Consider the following 26,823-nt stretch of genomic DNA (forward strand, 5'->3'; position numbering starts at 1 on the left):
CTGTTTAGTCTTTAACCCTGTGAAGTTAGTATTTGTCTTTGTTTTGTCTTTTGTTGAAGAAATGTAATTCATTCAAGTTTCAATTTGCAGAAGAATAGTTTTTGAAACTTAAATTTGCAACACGAAAATGATCGCAACACCAATCGCAACGCGAAAATGAAAATCGCATGAATTGCATTACTTCAACAAAAAGACAAAACAAAGACAAATACTAACTTCACAATGTTGCTAATTTAAGTTTCAAGAATAAACTACTCTTTATGTTGTCCTTGAACTTGCACTAAACCTATATGTTGTCCTTTTAAATGTTTATATAAGTGCTTACTTCTGGAATATTATTTGATGCATTTTGAACTATGATGGAATAATGACAGCATGCGAATACCGTGCTAGTTTGAAACATATTTGGCTTTGTTTTCACTGTTTAATATCATGTCTGTTTATAGTGTATAATTTGTAGTTTTTGGTATATCTAACTTGGTATGTTTATTGTTTTTGTATAAATTTTTTTCGGCTGCATTGACCTTAAGGAATAAATTAAGTCTAGCCACTAAAATTGCATCAACTTACACCTCTACAAAGAAAATTGTTTGAGGATACTTGCTTCGGGCCATGGCTGAAAGTACAATATACGGGTGGAGATGCTATGTTGACACATTTGTTTCTTCAGACCATGACTAACGATCTACCCGAGAGGATACAATGTGGTGATGAAGAGATATTGTTTCATTTTCCTCTGGCACCGGCGTATACTTGTTTTGGGCGGGAGGAGTTTTGCTTAATCACTAGTCTACACTTCAGACACGATGAAGTAACCCGGTACACTAGTCATATCTCCTGCCCATCATGGTTATCTCGAGTTTTTCCTGAGCTGGAAAAGTCGAAGCCGAGTTTACACGTCGACGACTTGAAGAGATTATTTGTTAAAGATGGTTTTACTCGGATGGATGACCTTGATGTTGTCCGAGTATGCCATTTATTACTTTTGCATGCCGGCTTTTTAGGCAAAGAGGGCAGACAACCTATCTCTGAGGACCTAATATTATTGGTAGATGACCTAAATGCATGGAACATGTTTCCGTGGGGTTCATATATATGGAAAGCTACCTGGAAGAAGTTGTCGTCTGCCTTTGAGGACCGAAAAAAGGTTGTGGGGCGATGGTTCTAAATACACTTTGACAGGCTTTACTTGGGCCTTTAAGGTAAGAATTTCTATTTAATGTTTCTAAAATTATAGTTAATTATTTAACAATTACTAATGTTTGGGTATTATATTGTTTGTAGATTTGGATATTTGAGGCTTTCCCCAGCATGCAGACATATGCGATAAAAAGATCAAATGATATTCCTAGGGCTATTACCTGGAAGAGGATCCGCATGTTGGATTGGGAAGAGTTATTCCCATATACGACGATGAATGATGTAAGTTAACACACAAATAATACTATATATAAACAAGTTATTACTAGTACAAGTTTAACTTTGTTTGAGCTTTTATATTGTTAAGAGGCCAACTATCCATTACAAAGGCTGACATCCACAGAGGCTGAGCTTGCCACTGATTGGTGGCAAGCTAGTAAACGGTTTTTTTATGGGACGGATGATGAGCACCCCCCACTTCGAGAGCCATCACCTGATCGGGCCGATCCTACAGCTCGACACCCGGAGCCATCACATTATCGAGCCTCTTCTCTACCATCACCTCATGATAGGCGACCGGCAAAGAGGCCACGACATTTATCTCTCTGTTCTCCACCTCTACGGGATGAGTTAAGGGAGTTACGTGATGAGGTCGGTGCTTTGCATCATGAGGTCGGTATTTTACGTGAAGATAATGGTGCATGGCGTGATGAGGTTCGGTCTTTACGTGGTGAGGTGGATTTTTTACGCGATGACAATGGTGCGCTACGTGGTGAGGTATCTACTTTACGTGATGAGGTTGCCGCTCTACGTGAGATTGTTTCATCGTTACAGAATGAGGTTCATACTCTACGCAATTAGGTAAATTTGTTTAATACTATACTAAAAATGCAAATAATCTTTTTTCAGTATTATTTATTTATTTATTTACTGATTTATGTATTAATTTATTTTCAGCGGTCCGATAAGGTAGATGCTTTATGTTGGGTTTTTCTTGCACGACGGGGTTCACACATCAGACGTCGTGCACGTGCCATTACATCTCCGTTCACCCCACTAGTGCCAAGACTTCGTAAGAAGAAGCTCGATGCACCTATCATTATTCAAGAGGCACCTCCTATCGTTCAAGAGGCCCCTCCCACCGTTCAAGAGGCCCCTGTCATCGTTCAAGATGTCCCGCCCGCCGTTCAAGAGCCCGATTCACATGGCGTCATATGTCGACATATTGATAAACCCCCTTCCATGCCCGATATAATGGATGCGATTTGGTTTTCGTATGTGTTACCGGCCAGTACCATTCCTCAACAGGAGAGGAAAACACTACCGGACACAATTACGGATAATACCATTTGGGCTAAGACCGCAGTTGATTTTTATCTACATGAGCGGAGCAAGGGGTGTTATTCTGACATATGCCAACTCGACGATGTTATGCATTTGTTTCTTGATCGGTCTTGGTGGGGTATTTTATTAGGGGTTGAAGATAATGGCTATCTCGAAGGGATGGTAAGTCTTATATTCTTCTTATATTGCATTTTGATTATTTTTTTTAAATTATTAATAAATTCACTAATATATGTATTCTTTTTATAAAACATCATATTGATGCATGAGTGTCACGTCTTCTAATAATAAGAAAATTTAGGAAAATAAGAAATACTCGATGGACTATTATACCGACGTCTTTTCACGTAGCTCACTTGAAGAATCCGAGAGATCCTTCATATACGTTGGGCAATGGAAAATCTAAACTTTATCCTGCGTGGTGGGAGGTCGATAAGGTTAGTATTTATTTTTTGAATATTTTAAAGGTTTTCATAAATTTTATTTGATGTGCGCAATTATTTATGATTGCATGTGTCTATCCCTGTTTTGGAACATCGTCATTGGCTTCTCATCGAGCTTCAGCTCCCATCCCTGAAGACAATGGTATATGACATCATGTTGAATTACATATCATTGTCTGATTTGAGAGATATTATTTGTAAGGGATTGAGCACTCATTTGGCAAAATACTTGGACGCAATTGATTATTGGACTAATTCTAAAAACAAGAAGCCAAAAAAGTTCAAAGTTATAATGATCAGAGACGATACCGCGCCACAACAAACGAAGGGAGCCAGAGGGGATTGTGGTCCTCTTGTATGCATGTGCTTGGAGCATTTGATGACAGGAAGTAAACACCTTCTACCTCCCACAGATAGAGATAGAGGTGCAGTAGGCTTATGGTTTTGGCATTTTATGGCTCGAGCGATATATGCGAGACGTTGCCTACTTGCATCCGCGTGCTGAAAGTTTGTATAAACAATTGGTAAGTTTAAGCAAGTATTGTTAACATATATACTCTTTGTTTGTTTGAAAATGTCTGGTTAAGTACCTAGAATTTAATAATTTGCTGTTTGTTGGTTTTAGATGTGTAGAAAGTGTTGTTTGAGCAAATGTTTGGTTTCTGCAGGTTATTCCTGACGTGAGCTGCGTGAAATTGATGTATTTGTGCATAAACAATAGTCTAGGGTACACTTTTTTTTGCTTGTTTAATTGAATTTTACATTGAAAGTTGATTTGTTTAATTGATGAGGAAATAATAATTATTTTGTGCTTGTTTAATTGATTTGTTTAATTTGATGTGTAAATAAGAATTATTTTTTGCTTGTTTATTTGATTTATTGTTTTAAATTCAATATGCATTATGTTGAAGGCAAAAAAGACATGTTGAAGGTACAAATTCGCAACGCGAAAGGTAAATTCGTAACGCGAAAGGTAAATTCACAACGCGAAAGTCAAATTCGCAACGCAAAATAAGCGTTACGATAGTCAAATTCGCGTTGCGATTTCGTGTTGTGAATTTGACTTTCGCGTTGATCGCAACATACAACATCAAGTTATATACAACATCAAACACATTCCAAGCTATAAATACAAGCTAGGGACACTTGAAGAAGCAAGAGAACAACTATCCAAGCAATCAAACACAAGAGAAAATCCCAACATGATAACAACTGAACATATCATAGCAATGTTCAAACTCAAGTTACTAATGAATGTCTAACTGAAAATGTATACATTCACACATAAAATACACATAATACAACGTTTGTATTTAAAAATTACCTAAGTTAATAAGTCCCAAAAGGTGAAGCCGATTGTGATTGGGATTTTGATTTTGATTGCGATTTTGATTTCCTTTTGCTTGGCACCATATGAGTTTTGGATTTTGATGAGGATCCATTTTTTGGTAGAGGAAAAGATGATTGTGATGGCACTGGTGATCCACAGGTCATCCTTGTATGACCACTTTCCTTGCACCGACTACATATCGATATCCTCTTCTCTTCACTCTTAGACGGTATACGATCGTGATGTTTTGGTCGGCCAGGTAGCCTGTTGTTCATGACTGGTGGCAAAACTGTTTGTAAGTCATCTGGTATGTCCCACTCAGAAGGATGTGGACATGGGTAGACAATCTTGGCATAAGTCTGTCGATATACTTCTGTAGTGTAGCAATCCATAGCGTATGCGCTTGAATCATCTTGGTTTAGATGAAGAGCAACTTTTATAACATGGCCACACGGATAACCAGATGTTTGTCATTTCTTACAACTACACGTCTTTGCATTTAGATCGACAAGCCCATTTAAGTTATTATCCAATACTTCAAACAAAGTGTTTGAACATGGTTCAACTCTCTATGACGTTGACTTCACAACACGTTTCGTTATCTTTTTTTCAGTCCATGGTGTAACACGACGTTCCAATGTTCCTGTAAATTTAAATAAATAATACTTAGTAAAATATATGATAAGTTACAAATTTAAAGAAATAATACCTGCATGGTTTCTTTTCTTGTAGTACCACTGTTGAATAGAGGCTCGAAAAAACTCCATTAATATAGTAATAGGTAATTTCCGGGAATGTCGACTTAGAGCATTGATTAATTCTGCACTATTAGACGTCATGAAACCATATCTTGCTCCAAGTTGATGTACTCTTAACCATCTTTCAAACTCGACATCTTCTAGTGTTTGAGCACATTAAGGCAAAACACGTCTTAAACAATTTATATGCTTATTAAAATCCACTTCCCGATAAGCTTTTACAGCCTTCCAGTATGTTCATTTGTGATTTTTTATACCAACAGACCTTGATTTTAGATTTCTGTACAAATGAACACCACAAAGTCCATGAAAAGCATCTGGGAAACACCTTCTAACAACGTTGTCAATTGAGTTTGCCCTATCGGATATGATTGTCAGATTGCTAATAGAACCTATGCAATCCTTAAGATGCCCTATAAACCATGTCTATGAATAAGAGGTTTCAGATTTGCCAACCCCGTAAGGTATTGGCAGTATCCCATTGTTAGCATCCATGGCTACTGCTAATAAGTTTACTCCAAGGTATCGACCTTTCAAATGTGCTCCGTCAACTATAATAAATGGGCGTATGCAAGTAATAAACGAATGAATCTACAAAATCATATACACAAGAAATATAATCATTTAAATATGAAATGCATGCAACTAACAAAAATGAGTCAACAAAATTATAATTATTTACTAACCGCAGCACCAATGGCGATAAACAACAACTCAAAGCATCCATCTCTATCTGTTTTGATATGAGTTACCGACCTAGGAATTTTCAGCTTTAAATTGTGACAATAAGCCGGCAGTTGGGCAAACGATGCTTCTGGCGACCCCCTCAACAATTTCAAGGCATAACATTTGGCTCTCCAAGCTTGAGAATATGAGATACTAATCTTGAACCGAGAATTCATGTCAGTCATAATTTCATGTCCTCGATATACCCTTCTATTCAAAAACATTAACTCAACCAGAAAACCACCCAACACCTTTTTGTTTGCCTGTCTATGGTGAGGAAAAACTTGGGTTCTTGAACATGTATGTTTATCAATAAAAGTCCTAACTTGAAACATTTCGCAATTTTTTATCCTCTTTGCAATCATACGCCACGTACAGTTTTTGTCAATCATACACTTTGTTTCGAAACGATATTTGCTTGATTTGTTAACTTTTAGTTGATAGCCATCTTCCACACATTTCGTATACAAAGCTATCTTCAAGTCTTCCTTTGTATCAAAACAATCATCTTTCTTGATACGAATAACTTTTGTGTAACAATCAACTGCTATCTTTACCAACTCTTCTTCCGGTATCTGAAGTAATTCTGGCATATTCCAGTTATACTCCCGTGGCATTTTCTTTTTTTTCTTTTCTTCGGGGACTTTTTCTTCTTCAGGGTTATATGAATTACATAATAGATGTTCAACATGTTCATTCACAGTCGTAACTTCCTCCTCATTATCATCAACAACATCTTCCTCGGCAACGGCTGTTTTATCATCAAAATTCGGGTATTGACCAATATCAAAATCATTACATGTAGGGACTGTTTCTTCTTCCATTACATCATCAAAATCCGAGTATTGACCAAGATTAAAGTTCGAGTATTGACCAAGATCAAATTTCAAATACTGACTAGTACTCACAATTTTTTCTGTTGGCTCATAATCGTCTAACTGGTCAATACGAAAACCGGAATTTGGTGCTGAAAGTTGATTGGGATTTGGATTAGGAAAAGGTTGTGGGTTTTGAGATTGTGTTTGATATTGTGTTTGGTATTGGAAATGTGGTGAAACAAAATTTTCTTGGTGATGAAATTGTGCTGGAACCATTAAATTTTGAGGTTGATAACAACGTTGTACATTGTGAGCACCATACACTGGGGTTGAAGAACTTAGTTGATTACTACCCGCTACTGACTCAACTTCACTACTTCTAGGTTCAACAACATACAATATAACATCATCTTCTTGTGAAACACTAATGTAAGCAATGAATTGTTCAACATCTTCATTGTCGGTTAACAAATAAACTTTACATTTTCTTTGATAAGATAACCTAAATCCACGTAGAGGCTCTAAATTCAATTTCTTTGCAACACGTAACATTAGACTTTCATAAGTTAATTTTTTTAATGACAGTTTTAGTTGAAGATTCATGGGTTAAAGCACATATTGTAAAACACCATGAACATTCTCCCATGACCCTCCAAAATACAAATCTATCCAAACATGATCAACATTAGATGATTTCATTCTACACATTGTAAATTAATTTACTAAACAAACGAGCTATAAACTAGATATCATCACTAACTTAGAAAAAAACATACCTTTATTAAGTTGATAGTTAATAATTTGGGAGAGAAATCATTGAAAAATTATATAGAAATAAAATTATGTAAAAAAAAATTAGGGATGGAGAAGGATGTCGTTGGATATAGGAACGGATGTCGCCGGAGTAAGTGATAGATGGAGATGGAATGAGTTACGATTTAGGGATTTAGGTTATGAGTTGCTGCTGCTGCGTTGTTATATACCCAAAACATTTGTGTTGCGAAATTAAAATCTGTTGCGAAATTAAATTCGTGTTGCGAATTCAAAAAATCTAGTTGCGAATTTGAAATTCAGTGTTGCGAATTTGACTTCTGTGTTGCGATTTACAAATTTGCGTTGCGATTTACAGATTCGCGTTGCGAATTTGACTATCGCGTTGCGAATTTGACTTTTGTGTTGCGATTTACAGATTCGCTTTTCGATTTACATATTCGCGTTGCGAAATTGGAAACTTGGTTGCGAAATTGGAGTTCGCGTTGCAAATTTGAGATTGCGTTGCGAATTTGTTGGTCATTTTGGCAAATCCAAAAAAAATTGGTTAAAATCGTATATTATAAGGCATTTTCGATCACTGAGGTTATTTTCTCTTCAAAATATTATAGAAAAAGTAACATTTTAGGTAATGAGATTATAGCTCTATTGGAAATGTTAAAACAATATTAATATTTTCGGTTATGTCTTTCCTTAACTTTATATTAGACTGCCGTACAGTAGAATTACTCATCTTTTAGAGGTAAGTTGTGTATTTAATCATTTAATTATTTATTTAATTATATTTTTAAATATTTAAACATTACATTTTTATTTTATTATAATAATATATCGTTAAAAAATAATAGAAATATTGACATAATATATTTTATATATTTCAATGGTAATATGATATTATCGTATGGTATGGTAGTGCGCCAATATCACTATTAATTTTTAAATTACGAGTGACCAAAATAAATCAAAATGTAACGTTAGTAGTGTTATTGAAAAAAATAGTTTAGTGACCAAATTGAAATTAAAGTGATAGATTGATGACTAAGTATGTAGTTTATCCAATATTTTTATAAAAGCAAAAGTGCAAATCTGTTCCGCTACATGAAGTCCACGTTGTGGACAAGTCATGGGCCACGTGTACAGCCACCTACGGCTCATCTCCGGCCTCACACAGACACTCCTCGCGCTTCCCCACTCCCCCCACGGACTCGGCACGCGGAGTAGTTGTTGCTTGGATGAATAATAAATACACTTTAAATGATTTAGTAACGTGTTTTATATAAATATGAATAATTTTTCAAAAGTTTAGAGCGATTGTTAGGTCTGTAAACGAATCAAATGTTTAGTTTTGTAAATCGTTTGGTGTGAAGTTTGTTTATGTTTGTTTATTTATTAACGAACATAAACAATATTTTGTATTAGTTTAATTAAATGAACGAACATGAACAAGCGACTCATTCTTTCATTTACATTTGTGAACGTTCGATAATATATTCATTTATGTTCTTTAGTTTATATTCGTTTATGTGCGTTCATTTATGTTTAGTTCAATCTCTCTAGACCCATCTAAAATATTAAAGTCCGATAAATTTTAATCTAATACCCATAAATATCTTAAAATTCAATTAATTTTAAATACAAAAAAAATCTCAAAACAATTAAGTAACATATAATCTTAACATTGTTAGGGAAAAAATTATTTTCATTTATGTTCGTTTATGTTCATTCATTTGTTTTCGTTTACGTTCGTTTACATTCGTTCGTTTATGTTCGTTCATTTGTGTCCGTTTATCATTTATGAACGAACATGAACGAACACGAACAAGCTACATTTCTTAACGAATGAACACGAACAAGAAATTTTTTGTTCGTTTATATTTGTGTTCGTTCATTTGTTCGGTTAAAGTTAAACAAACGAACATGAACATACTCTTGTTCGTGTTCATTCGATTCGTTTACATGCCTAGCGATTATAAGATAATATTTGTTTATAATTTTTTAATTATCAACTATATATATAACTTACAAGTAAATTATCCGAATAAATTTTAGGCTTATACAACAAACAAGTAACTAAAGTATATAATTTTTTTTATTTAAGTACTTATAGTATTTTCTGATCAAAATAAATACTTATTTTGGTCAAAATATGTATTTAAAATATTCAAAAAAAAATTATCCGAATACCTAATGTATTCTTTAATTATTGTCACATGTCAAATTTTTTAAAACTCAGACTAATTTTTTTTAATAGTTATGATATTTATTTCGACATAAAATAATTTAGATACTTATTTTAACTAAAAAAAATAAATTGAAGTACTTATTTTGATAAAACAATATTTTAAGTATTTAAATAAAAAATAAAATATATTTAGATATTTATTTAAATATTTATTTGTTACATAATCTTAATTTTTTAGGAAGATGAATGGATTTGTTCAATAGTTTTCAAGGTTTGTAAATAAAATACATAAAATTGTTAAAATATTAATAAAATTTCATTTTATTATAAAAAATTTATAATAAAAAACAATTGTGAATGTTATCCTTATAAAAAAGGTAGAGTATATAAATAGTCTCTAAACTTTTAGAGCATTTGTATTTTGATCATCCAATTTTTGAAACTTGTAATACAATCATCGAAATTTTAGTTGTTTTCACTAACATTCTTGTTGTTACCTTCCGTTACTTTTTGCTAAGTTCTTCTTCCTCCTCCTCCTCCGGCTTGTAAATGCATCGAATATCGACTTAGTCAAGAGTGATACAAATCAAGACTTGGCACCCCGAAGTCCCAACTAACAACAACGAAGAAGCAGAGGTAATCGAGAGAGATCCATATGTGTTTTGCATGTCCGAAGATCAGATTGCTGAAGCTAATAATGGCACAACAGCAGAACTGGAAGGAGATAAAGTTGAAATTGGATTACTTGAATTGTCAAAGATCTCCCTACACATTGCTTTCCTTGCCAAATGAAGAACAAAGAGAACTTGAAGCATTTTCAGAAGAAGAAACTATTGATGACAAGGTTCTTTGAAATGATGAACTAGAGGAGCAAATTCTAACTATATCTTCTACATTACCTTCTGCAGAAAGGGAGCATGGAACTGGAGCCATGAGTGAGGAGATAGAATATGTAAAAACAGAGGAAGAAGTAACCATAAATCTAGATGTTGTTTCGGGAGATGAAATAATTGGTAAGAAGACTCATGAGACTAATAAACCGGAGGAAATTACGAGTTTTCTATTGGTTTCCATGAAGAAGGAAGCAGATGTAAGCTCCGTACAAAGAAGATTTTAGAAAATCCTTTTGATGGAAGCCAAATTGGACTCTTGTACAAAGAAGAATTTCGACACAACTGATTTCACATGCATTATATAAACTTGACAAGCTTAGATAAGAATACCCATTACCATAATTAATATGAACAATATGTGTGTTGCATTAATGGTGTTGCATTAGGATGAACCTGTCATGAAACCCTGGTTTGCTGAGATGAAGAATGCTGTCGTCGTGCCACACATTGCTTCTGCTTCAAAGGTAATGTTTGCTAGGAGTCACATATCGGGCTGGACTTGCCCATCGGATTGTAAATTTCTTTTTCCTCGTGCTTATGCAGTGGACTCGTGAGGGAATGGCAACGTTAGCCGCTCTAAACGTCTTGGTAATAACTTGCTCCTCACTTTATTCAAGTTCAGATATGATTGTCGTTTCATTCGGAAAAAGAATCGAAGATATTAAAATCCGTTATTGTGCTTTTCATCTGCGATAGCCGCTGCTCTAAACATTGCCGCACTTCCTGTATCCGCATTACAGGGCAAGATCAAAGGATATCCAGTCTGGGGTAATCCGAACCAAGTCGAACCGTTCTTGAACGAGAACGCTCCACCTCCTGCAGCATGTCCAAGCATCGTCAATGCGAAAGCATTAGGTAATATCCATTTTCCAAACATTATCACTCCCCAAGCATTGCAGGTGTCAGGATGTACGAGTCTATGACTTCATATTCATCGATCGATCGTGTTTTCTGCCTCAGGCTCACCGGTTTCTAAGCTATGAGCACCAACTGTTGACCCCGGTGGCCCGGTCCCAGTCCGAGTAGTGTCTCCTATAAATATGACGTACCGGGTATACAAAGTCTAGTTCATGTTAATTTTCAACAAAAAAAAAAGGTTGGTTCATGTTAGAATGACAATTGCAATTACCATGTATGTGTTACTTGTAATTGATAGAATTAAATTAACATTAATCAATGTGCAATATTATAATAACTTTCTATTATATGAATTAAATAAGGGGAAAAAGAATTAGAACTAAAAAGATATTATAATAAAATATTTCTAATTAGATTAAATATATTTTTTATTATAAAATCAATTTAACTTTCTATTAAGCTCCAAGCCTGATGTTCATTCGTAATTATTCACTTGTTTTCCTAAAGGGTATTTTAGGAGTATCTTACTTCAAGTTAAACACTTTTAATAAAATCCGAAACCTAAATCCAAAACGACATCGTATGAGCACCATGAATCCTTCTATAAATACCCACTCTTTCAACCATGATTAAATCAGAATCCTACTTCGGCTGTCTTCTGTAATTCGTTTGCTTTCCGTCGGTTAGGGTTTCTATCACCGCCAGTGAAGGAATCTTTGGGAGAAATAATGGCGTCGACATCAAAGAAGATAATGTTGAGGAGCTCCGACGGCGAGGCCTTCGAGGTGGAGGAAGTGGTGGCGGTTGAGTCGCAGACGATCAAACACATGATCGAGGACGACTGCGCCGACAGCGAGATCCCTCTCCCGAACGTCACCAGCCAGATCTTGTCTAAGGTCATCGAGTACTGCAAGAAGCACGTCGATGCCGCCGCCAAGGAAAAGAACTCCGAGGATGAAATCAAGGCTTGGGATGCCGATTTTGTCAAAGTTGACCAAAATACCCTCTTTGACCTCATCTTGGTTAGTTTCCCCCTCTTTTGACGTTCTCTTGTTCTTTCTGATGTCCAAATAATGCATTCTAATATTTCTTCTATGCATTAAGTTCACATAAGTAGCTATTTGCATAAGTAGCTATTTGCATTCTAATATTTCTTCTATGCACCAGAAGATCCACGTTCCTATAACAATGGCTTGTTGATCTTGATTATTCATTGCTTATTTTTTCGGGTTTACTTTCGATCCGTGTCCTAAACCTTTTAATATTTTGCTATTGGGATTTGCAGGCTGCGAACTATCTGAATATCAAGGGGTTGTTGGACTTGACCTGCCAAACTGTGGCTGACATGATAAAGGGGAAGACACCGGAGGAGATTCGCAAGACCTTCAACATCAAGAACGATTTCACCCCTGAGGAAGAGGAGGAGGTTAGGAGGGAGAACCAGTGGGCGTTTGAATGATAGGGAAGGTTTTAAATTAGATGTTGATATTCAGTATTTTCTGATGCTTTTTTGGAGGTTTATCAGTAGGTTTTTCAAGTTGAGGAACATTGGCTGTGTTTGGGTTATTTTGTTATTATGCGTTAGTGTCTTCTACTTGCTAGAGGATTTGATATGAACCTCTCCACAATCTATTATCATTGTATAATTTGAATTTCATAATTTGCTCTTTACTTTTGTTGTGTTTGATTTTCTTCAGTGTTTTTATTGGGAAAATAAAATAGGGGTAAATGAATAGAATGTTTGATTAATTGTTTGTATAAGTACGTTTATTAGGTTATTAGGTTAAATAAATGAGTATTAACAAAACTTTTTGGTTTGTTTAATTTATGAACAAACTCATTTATATGTACATTTATAAGATCGTTTACTCGATCTTCGTCCCACTCATCTCGTTCCTCATTGTATTTATCCTTCAGCGAGCTTTCAACTTTCTTGAATTTCTCCTCCTTTTGCAGCAACTTTCGCTTGTATTTATCCTTAAATTTCCCTTTGGCTTGTACTGCTGCTTCCCCTTGAACCATCCTGCAATTCTCTCGTGCAGCAACTTTCTTCTTCTTCACCATCATTTTTATCTCTTGCAGGTTTACCATGAAAATCGAAAAACCGAGTGGGAAATCTTGGGCACTTACCCTTTGATTCAAAGTTGTTAGCTTAAAGTTGAGTTTGACCATGAAAACCACGAAATCATGCAACATGGTGTTGTTTATTGCCCAGAAAAGCATACTCAATAACAAGGCTCGATGGGGCCAAAAACAATTTCTTCTATGTGCGTATCTCTCTCCCAAAACTCTCTTGACTTACTCCTGGCTACGTTATAAGGAAAATCAATTAATTTCGACAAAATCACATCGAGGGTCGGTTTAACTTTACTTAAAAAAATTTATTAAGTAATGTTAAACTAAACACTTTCAGTTTCAGATAACAAATAATTAATTAGTGGTGTTAAACTTTATTGTGAAACTAAAAAAAGTTAATTTTATTTCTATGTGATTTTTAATTTTTTTCTTCAAAGTGTTATTTTAGACGACGATCTAATTTTTTTTCTTATTTTTTATATAGATCTGAATAAATATCATTCTCATTTTGTTTTTCCTTTTTACATATTCTTGAAGCGTTTATTTTTATCTACCTTTATGACATGATTGTTCATTTACTCCTATGATACAATTTTGATTATTGTTATGATAGTTTGACATTTCATGTTATAGTCATCACGACGCAACTCAAACATATAGCCCACCAAACATACCCTCCTATGAGCCACAGTGTCTACACGAATGGGGAACTGGGGATGTTGACAAACATAGTTATCAGTTCAGCATTTCATCAAGTCTTAATCAGATACCTCTATAGCACCTCAAAATGTAAAGTCACAAGGCCGAGATGAAGATCTATGAAATACAGCCCATACATACAGAAAATTGAAAGACAAGCAAGCGAGTGAGAAATAAAAGGTTAATAATCGATCTTCGATCACTCAAAAGATGAATATCAGATACATTTGCAGGCAGGTTTAACCTAAAACAGCACCGGGGACAGTAATCCAGTCAAACCATAACGATAGACTGAATATCCTTGAAAATACATGCCATATATATATTCATGGATTTGTGAAGACAAGCAAGTCGGCTTATCGCTTGCTCAACTGGAAGAAAAGCATAGCAACGAATAATACATCTTAATCAGGCAATGCAGTTCCTCGTTCAAGATTATTTTTGATTTCCAGTGTGTATTTTCCGAACGCTCGTTCAATCTTCTTGTTGAAATGCTCATTACGATCATGGATTGAATCAATATCCTTCTCTTCATGAAACTTCCTCCTCCGGCTAAATGAGTTGCGCTTATCATCCCGGTCCTTCCGTTCCTTCGCCATCTTGTCAATCTTGTCTTCGGAAAGCTTAGGTGCCTATTCACCAAAAGCAATACGTAGTACATAGAAAAACATGGGCCAGACAATACTAAATAAACAAGCAACATTTTCCTCTACTTTTTACGATCATACCTTCCCATATTGGAGGCTTGAAGCTTCACGATAGAACTCTGGATCTGCTTCTTTCATTTTGTTATATTCTTCCAGGTCAATATCAATGTTCTTTGTCAGCTTTTTGTATGCATTGTACAAGGTCTTCTGATTGAAACTGTCAAGTCCCTCGTGAAAGAAAAACATAGATTCAGCTCTTTGACATGGTAAGATTCTCTATTCTATAGAAGGGATAAGAGCGTTTCTTTTGCCACATTTATGCAACTTTGAAATTAGATCAAGGTTGGAGTTAAAAAAATGGAGGCGAATGCATTGGACAAGTTTTATTGGCCTACGATATTACAAGATGGATATGCATGCATAAGCAGGTGTATGACATAAAACTTGGAACAACAAAATATATTATTGCAAACCAAGAAACACAATAATGAAGGAACCAGGTTAATGGAAGATAAAAGTAAACACGATTAGTACAGGCAGAGTTGGGTGATGGGATTGGGTCCAAATGAATAGTGGTTTCTTTAACATCAACCCCAAACCTCATTCCCCTAAGGCAATGCCCACTCACATTGCACACAAACCAATACTTCTTTGATTCATTCAGCTCCACCTTATCTTCTCCACTCTCATACTTGCCTAAAACTCCACTGCTCGTCTCACATGTTCGATATGCAGACTCCGTCACTTCATACGCATTGTGCTGCCCTCTACTATATCTAAACTCTACAAACAAATGAAATAATTTGAACCGGTATCTAAAATAGAATCACTAATTCAAATCATTATGTATAATAGGGGACTAAATTAATCCATCTCATAATTGATGAATAGACTGAGGATGAACGCATAATTTTATGTTAAGGTGACTACGGACAGAGACAATAATATGAACAGTGTCTATAAAAGAAAATTTTATATTATAAACTATATACAATAAAAAAAAGGTTTATATAATAAATAAGTACCTAAAATATATCACTTTTTTTATTCAAGCATCTAAAGTATTTTTTTGGTTAAAATAAGTATCTAAATCTACTTTTTTGGACAAAATAGGTACCTAAATTTTCATCTAAGTTCTTAAAAAACTTGACAAGTGAGAATAATTAAAGAATATTTTAGGTAATTAGATATAAAAAAATGAATGTTTTAGGTATCTATTTGATCAAAAAATACTTTAGATACCTATTTTGATCAAAAATTAATTTTAGGTACTAATTTTAACAAGAAAATATTTAAAATACTTAAATGAAAAAGAAGGCATTCTTTAGGTACTAATTTATTATATAAGCCAATAAAAAAACACACAACTTTTAAAAAGACTTTGACACCTTTAAAGAGGTAATTGATGTTACATTTTGAAAAATATTTAATAATACAAATTTTAAAATTCAATTCTTTTATTAAAAATTTATTCATATAATTTTTACATTTGACATCTCAAAATAAAATTTTTAACTCTGTACGGTGATAACTTATAATATTTTAGAGAAGAACAAACGTAAAAAATTCATGTAATGAAAAATTATTAACTAAAAATATAAAAAAAACATTTAAAATATATAAAAGTTACCAAACTCATTTGTTAATTTCAGATCAAATTATGGTTTTGGTCACTTTATTGTATTCAAAATTAGGGTTTAATCGGTATACTTTATTTTCATATAATTTGCTCCTTTCGTTTTCATAGCATCGTTGTTACCATTAACTATTCCAGTTAAAAATACTTATCAATTAAAGAGGGATTCTTTAAAGAAAAATATCCACGTTGTTGTCGAGATAACCAACGGTGACCAAAATATGTAAAATTATAGTAGAGGAACAAACTTTCAAGTCTAAATATAATATAGTCACTAATACCATCATTTGACCGTATTCTAAGATCGACTCTTTATAAGCTGAATTTCGAATTTTATAAACGTAAGTAGCCGGGAAATCAGATCGGAAAGAGAGAGAGAGAGAGAGAGAAGGGGTTTATATCAAGAACGTCGCCGACGGTGAAATTGTATTTCTCCGACCAGGAAGCATAGTCAACCTCCGAATTCCATCCGTTTTCATCTCCAACGGTGTAAACTTCGGATACGACGCCGTTCAAGAATGAAAAACAGATCATACAAATGATAGCAGGGAAGCTACCATATCTCACAATCTCGCCTTCCATGGCTTTGGAAGCAACGAAAATGATGAAAAGTTCGATGTAACCCTTAGATTTTATCGTCAACTAGTTGGGCATGTCATCATCAATCGTTACCACTTAGGGTAAATTTTGGTTATAGTGACTCAACTTTAGCCATATTATTTCATCATTATATTTTAAAAATTTCAATTTCATCACTTAGCATTAGAAATTTACTCTTTTTGTCACCCGACCGTTAAGTCTTTTAATTTCTTTTATTTTTTTATTTTAGGTAAATTGATGCAAAACTCCCAAAACTTTCCTATAAAATTCAGATTTTTTGCCTTCTTTTCATTCACCGATATTGAAATATTTTCTTCTGAATTTGAATGACAGGGAGGACAAGAAGAAAAAAAAGTAATATATATCGGTTTCACATTGATTAGACGGTGGAGATTACATATCGAATTGATAAAATGTTGAAACATTGAATTAAACTTTTTTATTCCAAGAAAAATGGGAAAATGTGAAACGTTTTAGGACTAGTTACGTCGTAAATAACGATCAATTGAGAAGAATTCCGACCATGTTAAAATATTATGAGTACCAACGGTACTGAACCATCACACAACTAATGGATTAAGTGGTCAAAAAATAAATTATGAAGTTTAGTGACAAAAGCATAAATCTTTAAAGTTAAGTGACTAAAACATAAACATAGTACAAATTAAGTGAGTAAATTCATAGTTTACCGTATAACTGATAGACCAAATAGATGTTAAACAATGTTATCGGTCCAGTACTTTGGAAATTTTTAGATTTAGTCCCTACACTTGAAACTAAAAATTATTTCTTATCTTTACTATTTCAACATTCTAACCAACCATTAACATTGTAATGTTTCCCATCAAAATTTATAATTTGACATCGTGAACATAAGCAAGGATAGTGGGGGCCATGCCCCCCAAATTTTAAAAATCATAGTTTAGTCCTTTTAAATTTTCAAAAAAAAAATAATTTGGTACCTTCAAATTTTTTAAAAATTCAGATTAAACTTTAAATTTTTTAATGTTCTCAATTAAATCCTATCCCATAATTAAAAAAATCTTATTCAGTCTCTAAAAATTTCAAAATTTTTAGTTAGACTCTAATATTTTTGGAAAACTATAAACTAAACCCTTCAAAATTTTTGAAAATTTTAATTCAAACTTCTAATTTTTTTTAAAGTTTTAAGTTGGCTCCTCAATCTATATCACTAAGTTCCGCCACCGGTGGCATATGTTTGACAACATATCAAGTTGACAAATATTGATGAAAAACACTAATTAAATTAAAGACTGGACCGTGGATTTTTAAATCAAAAGAGTAAAAGAATTTATTAGGTTAAAATATGTTTCAAGTCCTTAAACACTTCATACATTTATAATTTAGCCATTCTACTCTTATTGTTTAAAAATATTCCAGTCTATTATTCAAATTTAAAAATTCAAGTTCAATTGTTAATGTTATTAAAATTCTTTTGTTAAATTTAGATCCTCAAAAAATTAACAGAAAAAATTTAACGAAGTTTAAGATTCTGCTTGACTTTTTAAATTAAAAAAGTTGAAAAGTACAAAGATTTAGAGCATATTTTAACTGATTTCACTTTTAAATATTTCGAATAAAAGGATTAAATCTCATGTTTATCAATATTATTAATCATCGTAGGTTATCACCCGTCATCGATAATCATTAGACCTCAAAATTTTCAATTCCTCAAAATAAATGTCTGGAGTCCATATTACAGGAAAATTGATCCAAATTCTACAGACCTAATCTAAGACCGTCCATAAAAGAGTAATCTAAAACCTTCATCTTTCTTTAAAAATAAACCATAATAATAAATTTATTATTAGTATTTTGAAAAATATAACAATGAAAATTTAATTCTATACATAATTATAATTTATACTTGTATTATAGTGATAATAATTAAATTTATACAAGTTTTGGATAATAACAAACCTGGGTTTGAAGTGAAGATAGGATCCATTTACCGTATCATCAATTGATGATGGATCGGCTTCAGCTTATCTCACAATTTAAAGAAAAGAACTCAAGATCTATCAAGGAATAAAAACTAAAAATCAAGTGCAACTCCAAAGCAATGTGCTCAATGGACATAGTAGCCATCGTGAAAAGAAAAGAAAAACAATTCTACTTAAAGCATTTACTCCATGAAACAATCATACGGTGGATAAATAGCCTTTTCGCGTCGTAACCCTTAGAACTCGTCATCGTCTTCCTCTGCAATGTGCTTCGCAAGCTCTTGCTCCTGTTGTTGTCTCTCTCTCCTCTTCTCTGCACTTTCTTTCTCCTTGTGTGAGTTTGGTGGGAACCTAAGCGCACGCACCGCCTCATTATGCATATTGAGGCAGAAAGCAATCCTAGAGTTGAATGCCGTTTGAGGCTCAATCGTGGAGTAGATGTCTCCCGTCTCCTTAGACAACATACATTGATTTGAATGATCCAATGTGGCATCGATAGCACCATCTCTGATTGCCTTAGCTACTATGCTCTCGGCATCAGCAACAGAGTCCAATCTAAGCTTCTTGGCAACATCAGCCAGTGAGATGCGAGAATATGAGATGCTTATGTTGCGTAACCCAGTCCGAATGACATTGTGCCGCAGCCTAACAATCAAGTTATTGGTCCGGTCTGAACTGAATGTACTTGAGAACTTCTCTGCAACAGATCTGAAAAGCTCCAAATCCCCAATGCGGACAGCCTGAAAATACGCACAAACATTTTGTGTTTTCAAAACTATTAGTAAAAATTCGGAACCACTGAAACCAAAGAGGCAATTCAAATGATTATAACTCTTTTTTTTTGTGCTAAACTTTAATTTAAATAACATGACACATGCACAAACATGATTCTCCCCTTTTTTCTTACTAGGAAAGAAATGCTCGAAATATCAGACTTGGTTCCCTACAAAGTAATTGCGACGAAATCTTAACTTACATTTGTCAATTCAAAGTAGGGCCTCAATGCCTTCTCCATGCCTTTCTGCATGAAAACAGTCCTCTCGGGGATTTCTCCTAGTAGTAATCGGACAATGATTGCCCATTTGTTGCATTGAACCCGGAAACCAAGGGCTGAGACAGGGGCTTTCCTAGCAGCCTGGAGGAGACACTCTTTGGCATCCGTGTACTCCAATTGGATTGTCCTAATCTTCCCCAAGTAAAATAAGTACCGGCAAAACTGCAGAAGGCAAACTTTGCCTTAGGATAAGAAAGGTAACGATAATGTTTTTATAGCTATAACCATATTCATAAGCCAAGCCAAACATACAGACAACCGTTAAATAACCATAAACATACAGTTCCGTTGCCTGAAATGAAGTGAGCAATATTCTGGGCTCATGGGATCTGATGTTCAAAGACTAAAAGATAGCAAAACTAGTGGCTTGCCTGTTGGTTTGAGTGAGCTTCAAATCTAGGCGCCTTTGATCTCAGTTTCTCAGCTTGGTCATACAAATTGTAATGGAGGTAATTGCGAAGTAGCAGGTTCAGAAGCGTTTCCTACATGACAGCAATATTTAAATATAAGACCCTAATACTGGAGATATAATTGCTCGGATAGTTGAAAATTTACCTGACCCAACTCATCATGGCGCAATGTTGCAATACGGTGCAAGGCTAGAAGGTTACTGTCAATTAAAGGTCATGCTAATTAGACCTAGAATATCAGACTGTTAATTCTGATCATGTAATGCTAGAAACATAACATTCTGAGAATATATACTTGAGCCAACATATAATAAAATCAAATTTTACTGTACATACCTCCTAACTTCAACAAGATTACCCGTGAGTTCATAGCAAAGAGAGTAGTAAAAGTACAGCCTAGCAGCTAGGACATCAAGAGTCCTCCTATTCAAATTCTTCAGCCGAGCAATGCTTGCAGAGGAGCATGACTTTGCCTGAAAAGAGATAACATTATGTACAACGGAGGAAACTTCCGGATGAAGTTATTAGCTAATGTACCTCATCGTATTTCTTTTGATCAATCAGAAATATCAGGACAAGCAAGTAGCAGTAGATTTCTAGCTCTGGCAGGGAATGCTTAGCAGGAGGTTGAGCCGCAGAGGTTGCAGTGTCGACTTCCATCTCATGCTCATCTTCCTGAAAGAAATTCAACAGTTAAGTTCTTAAAAGAACAACCAATACAAGACTTAATACATGACGATCATTTTGTTGTACTTGTACACACAAATATTTCTAAAGTGAAAACTTGGAACAAGAATACCTACTAAGCCGGTGAAGGTGACAACCCCGAAATCCATCATATGATACAACCACAAAAAATTAACTTCAATGATGCAACCATTTATTTTCTTTCTTTAGAATGTTTTCCAATGCTTTTCATTAAGACTTTAGTTCTAACCTAGCCAAGAACTTTACCACAGGCACCAAACATGACACGGGTTAAAAAAGAAGAAGCAATCCACCTGGATTGAATGCTGCAATCAGCCATCAAAAGATTACCTTAGGAAGATAAGAAGAAAGCCTACTAAGGGCCTCGGATCCAGGGCCAAGAGCGAAACTGAGAAATGAGGACAGCACAGACGCCTTCAGCTTCCTTCTTAAAGCCATAGTAAGTCTTATAGCCCGCAAAATACGTCGAGCTTCACGGTCATATGCACCGGTCTCTATCAGAGACGCAATTTCCTTCAAATCTAACAGAAACCCAGAAAATTTTATTCAAATCCGAGAAAATCCACAAGTTCCCAGTTCAGAAAACATTTGAAAAAAATAAATCAAAATTCCGTAACCAAGAGTCAAACATAGATTGATTGAACTTACGGTGCAGAGTTGAAGGAGAAGAGGAAGTAACAGAATTGGAAGGAGCTGGTTGCTCTTTCATCTCCACATCTTGAGTCATCTTTTAAGAATCTGAAACAATTGCAAAATGAAATGAAACATCAAAAATTAAGGGGGGAAAGAAGTGCAATTTCGATTATGGTGATGCTTAAAAATTAAAAGTAAAACAGAAAAAAATTAACCTTTGATTGGCGGAAGCAAGAGCTGTATTTGGGGGAACCGAGAGCCGAGCCGGTAGAGGATTAAGGTTCACTTTTCAGTTTCTTCAGCTGGGCAGAGACAGGAGTCGAAGAAAGCAAAACATGTCGTATTGCAGAAGAAATCGATCGTCTTTCTTATAGCAAATGCTCATGAGAGCCCAATCATATTTTATTGAGCCAAGACCCATCATTTGTGTTAACTCCTGTCTTGCGGTAAAATTGGCCCATTAAGGTATATAAGTTTTTTATTAAGTCCATTAGGGAATTTCGGTTTATATTTTGGGATCTATAGTATTTTATACAGTGACATGGAGCTCGTCACATCGAGGTGATGAGTTTTAATAAAAAATATTTTTTATTCTAACTTTTTACTTCGATGTGATAAATTTTAATAAAAAATATATATTTTATTGTAACTTATCACGTCGACATAACGAGTTTTAATAACACTGTAGAAGATGTCGTAAATCCTAAAATATAAACCGAGATCCCCTAATGGGCTAAATAAAAAATCTATTATCCTTACTAGGAAAAAGAGCCGTCTTCTGCCCTCATGTATTTCTAATTTTATAAAAACAAAACAATTAGAATACACCAACCTATCACATATTTTCTACTTTAATTATTAAATTATTTTAAATAAATTATTTAAAAAATCATCCATATTTAAAATATTAACGGTAATATTAAATTAATTTTATATTTGTTTCAAGTTGTTTCTTATCTCTTCATTAATGGTTTCCATTTTTTAATGATTTTATTTGAGCCAATTAGGTAATAACATGGAACAGAATTGTGTTGAAATGGCACTAGAGTAGATTAAATATGCAATAACTAGGAAATTAGTCCAATTCATAACACTAAATCAAATCATATAATTATCATATTTAATATCAAACTAATATTTAGTTTTACTGTAACTGAAATAAAATCAATTAAAATTTATTTTTTAATTAATTTAAGAATTTAAAATATTATAACATATTAAGTGGTTTCAGCTATGAAAAGGAAGATTTCTTTTTAAAGTTTTTGAATTCCAACAGTTGTACCTATAAAATTGTTGTTAACGAGTTGAATAATTCTAAATAAGTATTATCTTATAAGGGTTAACTACATGGATGATCACTTATGCTTGTGTTTTATCCACTTTTAGTCATTGATTTCAAAAAACATAAGATATAATCACTTTTGTTTTTATTTAATTAAGATGTGATCACCTTGAGTTAACTGTCGTTAACAACAGTTAAATATTTTGATATCATCAAACATTTGATATCTATTATTTACATATTCTCTCAATTTATTCTTACTTTTAATAAATTAAAATAAATTTAATCCTTCAATCGAATGATATCACATGGCATGCCATGTGTCACCATTTGGTTGGAGGACTTACTTTATTTTAATTTAATATATTTATTTACACCAATCAAAGAGTGACGTGTGTCACATTCTAGTTGAAAGAAAACAAAGGAAAGCAAATTAGAGCAAAAAAATTCAAATATTGGTTACTTAATAAACTAAACATCTATCGAACCATTAAGTCAAGACTATTGCTTAGTTTAAAGTAGATAACATGATGTATATATTTTGTATCTTAGTGTATAAATATTTAAATTTATAATATTTTATTTATATTAATTTAGAAATATTTTTTATATTATTAACTTATTAAATATATTTTATTATTAACTTAATCTAAAAAATATTTTATTTCTATTTATATTTAAAAATATATATATATTATGTTAAAATTTATTTAAAAGTATGAATGAATTGAGATAATATGTAAATAATATGGACCAAATATATGATTATACCAACTATCACGTCGTATATTCGGGTACGTGACGATCTCATCTTAACTAAATAAAAACGAAAGTGATCATATCTTATATTTTTTGAAATCAGTGACCAAAAGTAGATAAAATATAAACATAATTGATAATCAGTGTAGTTAACCCATTTTATAATAACCTCGCATTATTAAAAATATTAAATATTTATTTTTTACAAAATTAATATCACATCGTACAAATGCAGTAATCAATATTCCAGCTTGCCACAATCAAAATCAGCCTTTTTTAACAGCATTCCAGGCAAGAATCTAGAAAAGAATTTATCTCTCAAGAAGTTCATAATCATCCCACTACTTTGCTGTATAAACCCTACCATATAACCCGTGGTAATGAGATCAAAGCTTCTCCATCTTCTCTTCTGAGCGAAATTCTTCAACCCCATTTCAATCCTATTGTATTCTTCTCGTTCGTTGATTTCTTCTCCGGCCGCTGGTGTCGATAACGCTTCCGAAAGACACCTTGCTAGAACAACGCCGTCTTCCAAGGCGGAACATCCGCCTTGTCCGAGGTCCGGAGTCATGGGATGAAGGGCGTCGCCGGCTACACAAACATTGCCTTTGCTGATATTTCCCCATAGAAGCTCCCATGGTCTTCTGTATCTTAATGGGGATGATGAGATGCTGTCTAGCTCGGTTTTTTGTACGACGGATTTCATGTCGTCGGGTGTGTCTTCAAGCTTGTTCAGTACAAATTGCTTCAGCTTAACTGGATCGTCTTCCAGCTCTTCTTCTGCAAAGTATGACAGTTAGGAAATATGGTATTCAATTTAAGTCACAAATATTTTGACAGAGAATAATGGAGTTTTTAGGTACCTTTGGTGGATGGCGTCCAAGTCAAAAACCAATAAACATCCTCATCATTACAAGGGAGGAACCCTGATCGAACACCTTTGCCGACAAACTGCCGGAATTTTGGTCCAAACCATGGCCACCTTCGAACTTGGTTGAACCCCTAATTGCCGATCGACCTGTGAACACAGGCTTCTCTAAACCAAGCCATTTTGCCACCACTGAGTTCACTCCATCACACCCAATCAGCACCTGTTGTCATTTACAATCAACATTATTGCACTCTTCTTCAACAATAAATTATGGGTTTGTTTACATAAATTAACTCGATTCTACCTTGGTTTTGAGTACAGATCCATCAGCAAAAATCACTCGTTTAAACAACCCAGATCCCTCAATGGAAACCACTTTAGATGAGAACCTGATGGTACCTTCAGGGAGCTCATTTGCTAAACCTTCCAACAACAATCTCCTTTGAAGGCAACGAACTTCATGACCCTTAAATGATATCTCTGATGTTGGTTGGACTAAAAATGTAGAGGCAACAAGGATACTGCAAATTTATAAGCAAATTTAGCTTTGGGATACTTTCAAATGAAGGTTCAATGTAGTTAAAATACAGTACCTTGGTGTAAGGTCGTGTCGTTGGCGGAGAGATTCGCCGATGCCTACAGCATCCAAGGCTCTCCAGGCATTGTTCCACGTCGTGAATGCGAAACCGGTGATCCTTAGTCTGTCTGATGATTCCAATACTAAACTTCGAATTCCAAGCCTGCAAGTGGTTTAGAATCAGTTGGTACTTAGCAACATGTTACCGTATCTGGGGATTGTTGGTGCCGGTCGATGTAATGTACATACCTGTGGAGTCCCAAGGATGCGGTTAGACCAGAAATTCCAGCCCCCACGATCACTATGTCTTCGACGGTTTCCATCGACACTTATAGTTGGTACCCTCTAATATAAAATCTTAGGTTCGTTTTTGGTATTGCAGAGATTGGTAAACATGGAGGATTAAAGAGGCTGTTTTATAGGGAAAGATCAAGAAAGGCAATGACAAATGATGGTGTCTATCTAGGAAACCATCAAAAAATAGCCGATAACATATTAACTTTGTCGGAAAGAGTTTCAGTTATCTCACCTGCTTTGATTCCAATCATGTAGCAGGTGTGGCGGCCAAGAAAGAACAAAGCAATAACATGGAATCTCGTTTTAATGATAGCTGTACCACTAAGAATAAAAAAATTATTTTGCTCATTGGTACGAAGTTTCGAGGGTTGTCCCCAAATTCATTATAGTTTTGACCCCATTACATATGCTTTCTGCTTGTAGGGTCTAAAGGAAGTCATGACTTCAAGCATCCAATTTTGACCACATTTGTTTGGCAAAATTGGCCCACTACGGTCTACGGCTTTTTATTTAGTTCAATATGATACAAAACACTTTATTTAGAGAATTATGACATTTTTTATAATGTTCGGAGAATTCGTCATGCCGACATGATGAGTTTCATCGAAAAATTATAAGGTGAATCCTCATTTTTATTTTGACTAAAAATTTTAAATTAAAAAAAAAAGAAGCTTTAACTAAAACACATGATCAACATTGAAGATTAGCCATGTCCGAAATATAAGATTGAAGCATAAAGCATGCATGTAGTTATATGCAACAATTACTTAGTTTGCAATTTTAATTCATCTGGTATGTATATGACCCAATTTTCTAATACCCACCAAGTTTCTAAAATTTCCAAGCCTCAATTTGATACAACCAAGCTAAATTATGCACCACAATCTGTTACCTAACGAAAACCCTCATTCGAACCTCAGAAAAAGAGAAATCTTGAGACACAGACAGGAACAGAACTCAGAAGTAAGACAACAAGCTGGGCACCCTTTTAAGCGGCCTCCTCGATGTTCGTAGGAGCATTCTTTATGTTCCTCGCTTTATGAGGTGTCACTAGAATGGTCACTAAAGTCGAGACGATTGTGTTTGGATATGAGAGCTGATGAGGTGGGGAGGACAGGAATACGTAGTGGTGGATATTTGAAAAATTAGATTTTTTTGGGGTAAATTAGATATAAAAATTATTGTTTAATGATATATTTGATGTTTTAGCAGTAGTTAAGGGGTAAAATTAAATGTTAACCTTTTTGTTAACATTGTCACATCATCAATTTAACGGGATAACGGTGGAGTGATCATTTTGTTACAAGTAGATACGTTAGTGACTAATTTACAATTTTTGAAAGTATT

At 34.2% G+C, this 26,823-nt stretch overlaps 4 protein-coding genes and 1 pseudogene across 4 annotated transcripts; 1 reads left to right on the forward strand and 4 right to left on the reverse strand.

Moving 5' to 3' along the window:
• The first annotated feature begins 10,776 nt into the window (after positions 1 to 10,776).
• LOC120211400 (SKP1-like protein 1A) lies at positions 10,777 to 12,833 on the forward strand. Its single transcript, XM_039209940.1, has 5 exons — positions 10,777 to 10,869; positions 10,949 to 10,993; positions 11,146 to 11,260; positions 11,951 to 12,285; positions 12,549 to 12,833. Exons 1-5 carry the CDS (start codon positions 10,804 to 10,806, stop codon positions 12,720 to 12,722), a joined length of 735 nt encoding a protein of 244 aa, XP_039065871.1. The 5' UTR covers positions 10,777 to 10,803; the 3' UTR covers positions 12,723 to 12,833.
• A 1,609-nt stretch (positions 12,834 to 14,442) lies between these two features.
• LOC120211287 (pre-mRNA-splicing factor syf2-like) lies at positions 14,443 to 14,931 on the reverse strand. Its single transcript, XM_039209865.1, has 2 exons — positions 14,767 to 14,931; positions 14,443 to 14,670 (listed from the first exon to the last, which is right to left on the reverse strand). Exons 1-2 carry the CDS (start codon positions 14,929 to 14,931, stop codon positions 14,443 to 14,445), a joined length of 393 nt encoding a protein of 130 aa, XP_039065796.1.
• Positions 14,932 to 15,076: 145 nt separating this feature from the next.
• Positions 15,077 to 16,966, reverse strand: LOC120211288 (mavicyanin-like). Its single transcript, XM_039209866.1, has 2 exons — positions 16,726 to 16,966; positions 15,077 to 15,471 (listed from the first exon to the last, which is right to left on the reverse strand). Exons 1-2 carry the CDS (start codon positions 16,901 to 16,903, stop codon positions 15,077 to 15,079), a joined length of 573 nt encoding a protein of 190 aa, XP_039065797.1. The 5' UTR covers positions 16,904 to 16,966.
• A 2,105-nt stretch (positions 16,967 to 19,071) lies between these two features.
• Positions 19,072 to 22,013, reverse strand: LOC120211398 (probable 26S proteasome non-ATPase regulatory subunit 3). The gene is made up of 9 exons (XM_039209939.1): positions 21,906 to 22,013; positions 21,706 to 21,795; positions 21,388 to 21,578; positions 20,887 to 21,024; positions 20,686 to 20,822; positions 20,495 to 20,549; positions 20,311 to 20,421; positions 19,862 to 20,101; positions 19,072 to 19,625 (listed from the first exon to the last, which is right to left on the reverse strand). The coding sequence occupies exons 2-9, from the start codon at positions 21,782 to 21,784 to the stop codon at positions 19,122 to 19,124; spliced, it is 1,455 nt and encodes a 484-aa protein (XP_039065870.1). The 5' UTR covers positions 21,785 to 21,795; positions 21,906 to 22,013; the 3' UTR covers positions 19,072 to 19,121.
• A 1,956-nt stretch (positions 22,014 to 23,969) lies between these two features.
• LOC120211290 lies at positions 23,970 to 25,507 on the reverse strand (annotated as a pseudogene).
• Between the last annotated feature and the right edge of the window lie 1,316 nt (positions 25,508 to 26,823).

The sequence above is a fragment of the Hibiscus syriacus genome, unplaced genomic scaffold, assembly GCF_006381635.1.
Source record: "Hibiscus syriacus cultivar Baekdansim isolate YM2019G1 unplaced genomic scaffold, ASM638163v2 tig00109972_pilon, whole genome shotgun sequence".
Classification (NCBI taxonomy): domain Eukaryota; kingdom Viridiplantae; phylum Streptophyta; class Magnoliopsida; order Malvales; family Malvaceae; genus Hibiscus; species Hibiscus syriacus.

What these genes read in the sequence shown, in the direction of transcription:
- LOC120211400 (XM_039209940.1), top strand. Translation starts at nt 10,804, where the DNA reads ATGAAACCCTGGTTTGCTGAGATGAAGAATGCTGTCGTCGTGCCACAC. An exon ending in TAGCCGCTCTAAACGTCTTG is followed by an intron (nt 10,994 to 11,145) that starts GTAATAACTTGC and finishes TCCGCATTACAG; the next exon opens with GGCAAGATCAAAGGATATCC. An exon ending in CGTCAATGCGAAAGCATTAG is followed by an intron (nt 11,261 to 11,950) that starts GTAATATCCATT and finishes TCCGTCGGTTAG; the next exon opens with GGTTTCTATCACCGCCAGTG.
- LOC120211287 (XM_039209865.1), bottom strand. Translation starts at nt 14,931, where the DNA reads ATGTTTTTCTTTCACGAGGGACTTGACAGTTTCAATCAGAAGACCTTG. An exon ending in CAAGCCTCCAATATGGGAAG is followed by an intron (nt 14,671 to 14,766) that starts GTATGATCGTAA and finishes TTTGGTGAATAG; the next exon opens with GCACCTAAGCTTTCCGAAGA.
- LOC120211288 (XM_039209866.1), bottom strand. Translation starts at nt 16,903, where the DNA reads ATGGAAGGCGAGATTGTGAGATATGGTAGCTTCCCTGCTATCATTTGT. An exon ending in TTTCACCGTCGGCGACGTTC is followed by an intron (nt 15,472 to 16,725) that starts TTGATATAAACC and finishes TTCATTTGTTTG; the next exon opens with TAGAGTTTAGATATAGTAGA.
- LOC120211398 (XM_039209939.1), bottom strand. Translation starts at nt 21,784, where the DNA reads ATGACTCAAGATGTGGAGATGAAAGAGCAACCAGCTCCTTCCAATTCT. An exon ending in TTTCTTCTTATCTTCCTAAG is followed by an intron (nt 21,025 to 21,387) that starts GTAATCTTTTGA and finishes AATTTCTTTCAG; the next exon opens with GAAGATGAGCATGAGATGGA. An exon ending in AATCTTGTTGAAGTTAGGAG is followed by an intron (nt 20,550 to 20,685) that starts GTATGTACAGTA and finishes TTTAATTGACAG; the next exon opens with TAACCTTCTAGCCTTGCACC.